Here is a 9,746-nt window from a genome sequence, read left to right on the forward strand (position 1 = left end):
GGCCGGTCACGGACTCGCGGCCCGACTCGATCTCTTGGGCAAGCGACCCCTCGTCATCATCGGTCGGCAGTAATACCGCCGCCTTCTCTCGGGCCTCCTCCTTCTCCACCCGCCTCTGTGCCCCCGTTCGCCCCTTCTGCCTCCTATTCAATCCATCCAAATCCAAATCAAATTCTGCCCTCAGCGTCTCTAAAGTCTAAATCAGTGTTTGAATTTTCTTCCATGCTGCTTAGTCTGGCTTAAAAAGACCGATGATGGAAAACAAGAAGCGCCGGCTGATGAGAGACAATGAAGGTCAACACCGTTACAAAAGGGTAGCTAGGCCAAGTGAGTGTCCATGCTGTTTCCCTTTCCTGCAAGTACATATTCATGACAATAAGTCGACGCTTCTGTTAACTGTATCACACACGATTTTATTTTCGATTAACTAGGTTTGGATGGTAGCACCTCCGTAGCAGCACCGGGTAGCGCGAGCGTATCCTGTCCGGGCGCCCTGAGTGAACTCAGCGATCAAGTAGTTTCAAGATTGCGTAGGAGTGTTGTGTCGCTTGCTTCCTTCGATGGTTGGTGATTATACTCACGGTTAATACTTTTTCACGTTGCCTGTTTTTCAAGGACCAGTTATTCAGTCTGTACGTGTTACTTTGTCTCTGTACGTAGGTGATACCAAGTTACGCGAATGCACAGGCATATGCATTGAAACCTCATGTTCTGATTCTGAAGCTACAATCCTGACAGCGAGACGGTTGATTCCACATACTCGGCCAGCTGCAAGTTTGACGGTAACTTTTTTCCCTACTCCTCTCCTGGACTATTAAATAATTATGCTTATATATATGTTGCAGTCACCTGTAATCACTAATTCACCTTGCGCTCATTTCAGATTAAAGTGCGCCTTCCAAATGATCGGATTGTTACTGGACGGATAGAGGATTGTAGGATAGATGCTGATTTTTTCATTGTCAACATCAAGAACTTGTCTGGAGTTGGTGCCGCAAGTCTTGATCATGGCATGCAGTTTGAGCCTCATACGAAGGTAGCAGCTGTATGGCGCTGTTTCAGTTCAGGAATTTTAATGGCTACAAGCGGACTAAATCTTGCCCCTCCAAGCCCTCTAACCGCTGAGACAATCCTAAGCACGTGCCGGATCCACAAGGTGAGCTGCTTCCTACAGTTCAAATAAGTAACTGTATGATGGTGTAAATGGCTTAATAGTATATTCTATCATTGAATTCACTGATGCATATATCCTTAGTTTCAGGCATTATGAATTGCATTTTCTCTGTTTAATTTCATTGTCACTTCTGCGCTAGGCGGGGATTGGAGGCCCCCTTGTTGATTTTAATGGGAACTTTGTTGGGATGAACTCTCATACCAAAATGGAAAAGACTACCTACTTGCGAAGGGAACGAATTCTTCGATCCTTGGCGCGTCACGGGTTGGCCAGGTATGTACACTTTCATTATTGATGAACTGCCCTTCCCTCTTTGGCTTACCCATGCATCTCTCTTACTGCATCCTATTCTACATATCCCTTCTATTTTTATTTGAATTTGTGTGCAAGGTGTATCATTCTGAAAGGCAAAGAGCAGCTTCCAAGGTTAGTTTATCCCAAAAACTGTCCCATTAGCTATTTTTCTACTCATGTGTTTCCATCCTTAAATTGTTTAGATCTGCACTTCACTTGATTAAGGTTGTTATTTCAATGCCAGCTTTAATACATATTTCTGGTATACTTAAATTTACATTTAAGAAGACCTATGGGGAAATTGTTTAATATTTTCTTAAATTTCTCCTGTGAAATATATGTTATTTATTGGGATTCCTTCTTGTTCTAAATTTCCCTTGTTTAATAGCTCATTTTGTGTATGTGGTTGCAATATATCGCTTTTGTGGATTTATCACTTTGAGTTTTCTATGTTGCGCTGCAGTGTTAGAGTTAAGGAAGGGGTTGATGATGCTGCAAGGGCAAGAATGAACAGTGAGATGAAAGCAATTAGGCCAAGTGAGTCCATTTTTTGCCTCCTTTTCCTGACTATTCCTAGTTGACCGATCTATTATCTGTATCACATGATTTTATTTCAATTAACTAGGTTTGAGTGCTAAGTCCGTAGCGAGATTGAGTAAATCCAGAAAAGGCGCCTTGAGTAAGGAAGTACTTTCCAGATTAAGCATGAGTGTTGTGGCGCTAGCCTCATTCGATGGTTTGTGATTATACTGTTAATAATTTCTCATTATAATTTGTTTTTGGTGATCAGCTATTTAGTTTGCACTTATGACTCTCCCTCTCCAGGTAATACCAAGTTATGCGAATGCACAGGAATATGCATTGAGAGCTCATGTTCTGATGCTACGTATTTACTAACATCGATAAATTTGATTCCCTATACTTGGCCTAGAAGGACAATCACTGAAAGATTGAGGGTAACGTTTTCTGGATTGTTAATTATGCTAATATATATGCTACACCTGTAATGATTAATTCAGTACAGCCATTGCCCTGTGCTCATTTCAGATTGAAGTACGCCTTCCGAATAATAAGACTGTCACTGGGTGGATAGAGGATCCTGAGAGATATATTGACTTTTTCATCGTCAAAATCAACAACGTTTCTGCCGCCCATCTAAGCCATCTAAGTATTGATCGTGTCATGCAGTTTGAGCCTTATAGGAAGGTAGCAGCTATATGGCGCTACTTTGATTCGGGAAAATTAAAGACCACAGGCGGAGTAGATCTTGCCTCTGTATGTGCTCATACCGATGAGAAAATGCTAAGCACATGCCAAATCCACGAGGTGAGCTAGCTGCTTTAGTTTGTACAGTTCAAATAAATAACTGTATGATGGTATGAGTGGCTTAATCTATATTCTATCATTGTATGTGCTGATGCATGTCCTTAGTTTCGGGCATTATGAATTGCATTTTTCATGCATAACTTCATCCTCATGTTTGTGCTAGGTGGGGATTGGAGGTCCCCTAGTTGATTTTGATGGCAACTTTGTTGGGATGAACTGCTCTGGTACAGAACAAAGAAAGACCCCCTACGTACGAAGGCCTTCAATTCGTACATTCATGTGGTTTCGCGGGATGGTCAGGTATGTGCACTTTCAGTATTGATGAACCACACACTGTTCGGCTTGCCCATGTTTCTCTCTCACTGCATCCTATACTACATCTCCCTGCCCTATTTCTATTTGAGTTTGTGTAAGGTATTCTGAAAGCCAAACAGCAGCTTCTGAGGTTTACGAATCTGTACTCGAAACTGCCCCATTAGCTATTTTGTACTTGTGGGTTTTGACTTCTCCTGTTGTTCTGCATCTGTGACCATCTCTTCCGGTAGCCCAGCAAGCTGCATTTTCACTGTATTAGATTATGGTTGTTAGTTTAGTCTGGCGCTAATACATATTTCTGCTACACTCTGAACTTGCATTAAACTAGACCCATGGTGAAATTGTTGTTGATTTTCTTAAATTTCTTTGCTGTAAAATATCTGCACCCGTTTGGCGCTCCCTTGTTCTATATTTCCCTTGTTCAATAGCTCCATTTTGTGTATGGTCTGTGATATCGTTTTTTGTTGATTTTCACAGTGAGTTTTCTATATTGTGCTGCAGTGTTGAGGAAGATGTTGAGGATGCTGTAAGAGAAAGAATTAAAAGTCGTTATGGAGAATCATGTTTCCTCATGCCAGGACGTGAGCAAATTTATTACGTATGATACTAGCTGCAAGTCCAGCATGAGGCAGCCCTGAACCCAGGAGGCGCGGCTGTCCCTTTGACAGCCGTTGAACTCAGGGAGGAGGAAGACAGGAAAAGTTTGATTGTGTTCCTCATACAGGGTCCATGGCCAAGCTTAACGATAGATTCCCATTTTTACGTGATAAACAACCTAACTGGGGGACTATGGGGACCCTATCCACTAACTTGGTGTGTAGTCATATAGTGTTCTTACATAGCAAAAACATACCGACTGATTAGCACTAGTATTATGTCTTCACAATTTATTTATTTGATAAGCTATTTGAATGCCTGCTTGTTGCTATGGAAATCATAGAAGTAAATTTAACCATCCATGTGACACATCACTCTGCAAATCCATGGGCACAACTGACTTGGAGTTAGGAAAACAAGATAACATAGAAACATCGAAACTGTGAGGAATACTCATGTGACATAATTGGCAAACCCTTAAACAAGATGTGGAAATGGTGGATTCATAACCCCACCAGTCAGGGAGCCATCAGACTCCAATATTCTTGGATTACATATTGAAACTACAATGGTCTACCGTGACCCCTTGGCAGCCAATAAATTTGTACTTATTTTGCTTAGTAGTTCCTTATGTTGCACATACACACTTGAAAAACTTTATCAAACACTTTTAACTTGTGTATCTAGGAGGGCAATACATTAATCGTCTCGATGCTACATTCAGGAAGGATATCCTGAGGAAACCATTCAAATGTGCTGGTTTAGAAATGGCTCGAAGTGCCTACTCACTTGCTTCAGAATCAAGCAAATGTCTCGCTTCAGAAATGAATCAAAGTGTTGTCTCACTTGCTTCATTCAATGGTGATGACTCTGTTATACAGTCCTTACTTTCCCATGTTTTAATTGATCATTGATTGGTAACTGAAATGATTCTCTCTGTAGGATTTGCAAAAAAGTTTTCTTGCACAGGTATATTTATAAAGGAGAAAGCATGCTCTGCAACAATTCTGACTTCAGCAAGTTTGGTTAGAGTTCTTGGCAGTGCACACATGATTGATGATAACTTGAGGGTTGTTACTGCTAATTGATATCAATTATTATTATCTGCCTTTTCATTTCAGATACTGGTTAATATAACCTTGTCATTGTAGATTGAAGTTTGCCTTCCAGATGGATTTCGAGTCGTAGGGATATTGAAGTGTTATAATTTACACTACAATGTTGCTCTTGTTGAGATCATGGGATTCTGGCGTCCTCGGACAATAAAAATCAGTGGTGATCCAGTTACCTCGTCCATGGACGTAATATCTGTGGGTAGTCTTTTTGCGCATCGCAGACTAATGGCTGTCGAGGGCAAGGTGCTGATTGACAAACAAAGCGAACTTGATTGCCAAGAACTCTGCGTCTCCACCTGTAAAATCACCAAGGTATTTCTTGTGGACTTCCACAGTGCCTTTAGCATGCCAAAATTATTAGCATTGGAATAATAACATAAGCTATCGCTACATCTATGAAATGATATCTGTGCGTAACTCTTGTATGTTGGTACCTTTGTTTTGCTAGGCTGGAATTGGGGGGCCTCTTATTGACACTGATGGAAATTTTGTTGGAATTAACTTTTATGATGAGGAAGAAACTCCATTCTTGCCGAGGGATGTTATTCGCCGCCTCTTAAATAACAAATGGTATGTCTTTTAAAAAAAATAAAACATTCATCTCTAGTTTTCACTTAGTTCAATCATTTTTACTTAAACATTATTTGGGCAAAATTGGTTTGAGCTGACATGACAATGTGTATGTGCTATACACTTGTGTGTGCCCAAAGTGTAATAATGTGCACTGATGTAGTGATCTAATGATACATGATTCCGATAACTTAATTCATCGGTGTGTTCTATTGTTATCTGTTATTATCATACTTTCATACCATACGTATCCCTATCCCCTCCCCATGCCTTCTCCTAGTCTATTTTCAATGCATTAAGCTGATGTGTCATTGGTTTAAACAAACATGTTTTCTCGTGGTAAAATTATTTTTGGTTGTACTTGCAGGAGTAGCGCAGATGATAGTATTGTTGAGGGTGTTGAAAACAGGTACTCTTTCTTAAATACGATATGCACATATTGTTTGAAATAAATTTGTTCCGTAACTCACATCCTTTCTGAAATGGATGATCAACAACAGATGGTTGTTGCCTGGCTGGACACACAGAAATGCTGATACTATTGCAGCGGTTGACGGAAACAAGTATTCCTTCTTACACATGTTAATACTATCTATATGTACATTGTTTAAAATAGATATCCTTGTTGACTTGTACTTTCTTGCTCACAACAGATGGCCGTTGCCTGAGCCACGTCGTCTCTTTTGTGATGAACTCGTGCCCGACCGTTCGCATCTTCGCAAACGGCATTTACCTCAACCCAGGCGGCATTGCTGTTAATTAGACCTTTGCCTGGGCCATGTCACGTTGGTAGAGTCGGCTATCACTGCTAGTATTTCTGATGTTTTCTTGTTGGTTGGTGATGTGATCACCATTCTTAGCCGTTTGAGTACTAGTATTTATTAATATTGCTTTCTCTGTGAAGTACCTTTTCTTTTAAAATCCTGCTAGTACCTATAGTGTTTTGTTGGTGATTGGCTGCCAGTCCTCCATTCTAAACCTTCCGTACCTTGTTGGGCCGGCACTACCAGCTGACTAGCGCGGCTCTGCCGAACCGCATCGCACGGCACTGCCGAGCCGCGTCGCGCGGTAGTACTGGGCCAGCCCAGTTCTGCGCCCTGCTCACTTGCTCCAGGTCGCTTGTCCGCGCACGCCCAGCACTCGACCCACTCGCGCCTCGCCTGCTGGCACTCCCGCTCACCCACGATCCACTTGCGTTGCTTTGTTGGGATTTGAGAGAGAAGGATTTAAACATCTTTGTTGTGTTCTAGTTGTTGTATTTGATGTATCGATTTGACTTCTCCACAGTGATATGGAGGTGAAAGTTTGTGAGATATTCCTTAGATGCTTGTATTTGGAGCTTGTTCCTCTTGGGTCTTTGGATCATAGACAGCTTAGTGATCTTTGTAGTGTTCTTGCGGCTTCCAATTAAATTGTGGAGATTCCCCAAGTGTGAGGCCTTTGTGGCGGATTTCTTGGAAGCCTTCAATTAAGTTGTGCGATTTCCCTAAGATTTATGCGGGTTTGGTGATCACCCTCAAGGTTCCATAGTGGATCGAGTACTTCTCTTTTAGTGGGAAGGCTGAAGGAGAATACGGTGAGCCCTTCGTGGCGTTTGGGGAGCCTTGTGTCTCCACACCGCTCCAACAGGGAGTAGTACTCGCAAGAGTGTGAACTTGGGGATACATCGTCATCTCCGCGCCACCTTGGTTATTTCTATACCAGAGCTTTTTTACTTATGCACTTTACTTTGTGATAACCTTGGTGCTTGAATTTATATATCTTGCTATTACATAGTTGTGTTGCCTTGCTTAGCATAAGTTGTTGGTGTATATATGTGAACTCTAGTTTAGTTATATAGGTTTTGTGCTTGACAAATTAAACGCTAGTTTTATTCCGCATCTCCATAATCGTAAAAGATTTAAACCGCCTTTTCACCCTCCTCTAGGCGGCATTCGTGTCCTTTCAATTTCCAATTGACCATGGGGCGCATGGTTGGAGCTGCCCACCGAACTCTATGACTACAACAATAAAAATGGTGAGAATTATTTGACAATAAGCGCAAGACGGTAAGATACCATATGTATTGACACTTAGACGCATGATTACTTACCCACGGGAAGGTGAAAGGAGGAGGAGGAACCCATTCGGCATCAAGGAAACCATCTGGGCTCTCATTCACTCCATCATCTGTTGCTGCTGGGCAGCAGCTGCTACTGGCTCACTAGAGCCTCCACCTCCTCGTGTCGTATCCTTTGTTTGTCCACCTCATTGTACGTTGTGCCATTCGTTCTATCATGATTGTTAACATACCCGGATCTTGTCCATAGCTATGACCCAAGCCGTGGGAGGGTCTCTATAGCGGGCTAGGAGCTCGTCCTGCCCTTTCGGAGCTGGGAGAGACTTGGAATGGTCGCAGGGTCGATGGAGCCGTCACCAATCCATAAGCGCCCATTCCTCACGCCTCCTCCCGCCAGCACGAGAACTTAATACTCCGCATATGTGCTCCTTTATTCACCCACACCGACCATGTCTTAGGACGAGGCTTCTTCATGGTATGCTTCACTTCCCAATAATCGAAAAAGTCGAGATCCATGCCTATCTTTTTGGTTTGCAAAAGAGAGAGCATGAATAAAAGTGAAGCGGGCATGCGGAGTAAAGAATAATGTCGAAAGATAGAATAAAGAATTTTCGTGCTCTTCTCCAAGCTAGAGACCTCGAGAGGGAGGCTGTCCTGGCAGTGTGATCCACCTTCCATCACCGCTCGATGGATCTGTCCATCCTCGTGCTTCTTCTTGTACTCGTCGATTGTCCAGTAGTCCACCATCGCCGCATAGCATTTCTTGTCGAAACTCACATACTGAGGAACCACCTGCAGAAAACACACATATTAATGAAACTAGATGCCGTCAACAAGTCAAAAATACACATATGAATGAAAATATACATACTATTACCTGCATGTACTACCAAGGCTCCATAAGCTTCTCTCGGGCTTGCGCCTTGCTAATGCGAACATTTTGTTTCTCGGTGTACCAATTGCGAACGTAACTCACACGCCTCTTGTTGGAAAATTCTAAAGCATAGTGAGAAGTGGAAGTTGATGGACCAAGAGGCTCCTCCTCCTAGCACTGGGGCATCAATTGCTTTGAGCGATGATAGTGATGATGCACCGGCTTGAGGAAGAAACAAAGGGAGGCCCGATGGACGAACCCAAGCAAAGTTAGAGGTGAAAAGAAGGGCGGAGCAAGAGAGCTTACCTCAAAGATTGAGGAGATGATGACCCACAAGCAAAAAAGATTGCCCAAAAGCAATTGCAAACTAGGAAGGAGTTGGCGGAGACCAAACACCAGAACAAGCTTAGGAAGTGGGAAGAAATTAGAGAAGATGAGAAGAGGAAGGCCCCCTTTGAAGATAGGAGGATCCGGCTAGAGGAGAAAAAAGAGGAGAACCGGGTAATGATGTTGGATCCAACTACAATGGATGCTCTAACCAATGAATGGTGGGAGATAAGAAGGGATCAGATCTTGGAAGCAAAGAAGGCAAGAAGGGAGGCCTCGTCTGCAGCAGCAGCTGCCGCCTCCGCTGCTGCGTCGATCAATTTTGGTGCTGGTAGAGCCGGACGGAAATGAACCTTCCTCTACGGTTTGAATCACTGTGTGTCCGTAATCTACCATATATGCTATATATGCTACCTAGTCCGTAATCATCATGACTATGTTTATCCTACCTATACTGTTATTTTGAACTATTTGCGCTTTATTTTCTCATATCTGTGATGAACACGGCTTGATAGCAAAACCCTGATTTGCGGGAGAAATATGTGTCCCCGCGTAACTTTTACCATATAATATATGTGGTAAGTTATGCGGTGTCTGTTCTACCGCGACACATTTTGTCTGTTCTACCGCGACACATTTCTCGCCAAAAAAAGCCAATGCGGTTAACTCCATTTGGGTTTTGCGGTATAGCGGGATGGGAGTCTGCTAGAGCTGCTTTTACGCCGATTTCAAACGTGACCAGTACATCCGGGAGAGCGGTAAGGGCATCTCCAACGGGGCGACGCATTTCGGATGCCCAAACGGACGCGTCGCGCCCGTTTGTGTCAGCCGAAATGGTCGAAATCGTCTGCGCGTCCGTTTGCGTCATGGGTGGCTCCAGCGGCACAACGCATAATTTTTTTCCATTCAAAAAGTCATAATTTACATTAATAAAAAACATAAAAGGCCATAAAGGCGTGATAAAAGTAGGTACTGCCTACTGGTCGTCGTAGCTGACGAGGTCGATGAACTCCGGCGTCGGCCATGGAAGCTGGTACGCCGATGGTGGAGGAGGTAGGGCAGGTTGCGGCAACTGCGGCCAGGCTGTCGCCTGCG

The 9,746-nt window shown here is 43.1% G+C and overlaps 1 protein-coding gene across 1 annotated transcript; it reads left to right on the top strand.

Annotated features, from left to right (window-relative positions):
• Window positions 1-254: 254 nt before the first annotated feature.
• On the top strand, window positions 255-6,150 carry LOC124655910. Its single transcript, XM_047194738.1, has 18 exons — window positions 255-327; window positions 432-563; window positions 661-782; window positions 884-1,156; window positions 1,314-1,447; window positions 1,932-2,005; window positions 2,094-2,204; window positions 2,294-2,424; window positions 2,516-2,794; window positions 2,958-3,094; window positions 3,611-3,690; window positions 4,394-4,567; window positions 4,649-4,776; window positions 4,858-5,133; window positions 5,270-5,391; window positions 5,759-5,800; window positions 5,892-5,954; window positions 6,045-6,150. Exons 1-18 carry the CDS (start codon window positions 255-257, stop codon window positions 6,148-6,150), a joined length of 2,457 nt encoding a protein of 818 aa, XP_047050694.1.
• Window positions 6,151-9,746: the final 3,596 nt, after the last annotated feature.

This window comes from Lolium rigidum, chromosome 5, assembly GCF_022539505.1.
Source record: "Lolium rigidum isolate FL_2022 chromosome 5, APGP_CSIRO_Lrig_0.1, whole genome shotgun sequence".
Classification (NCBI taxonomy): Eukaryota; Viridiplantae; Streptophyta; class Magnoliopsida; order Poales; family Poaceae; genus Lolium; species Lolium rigidum.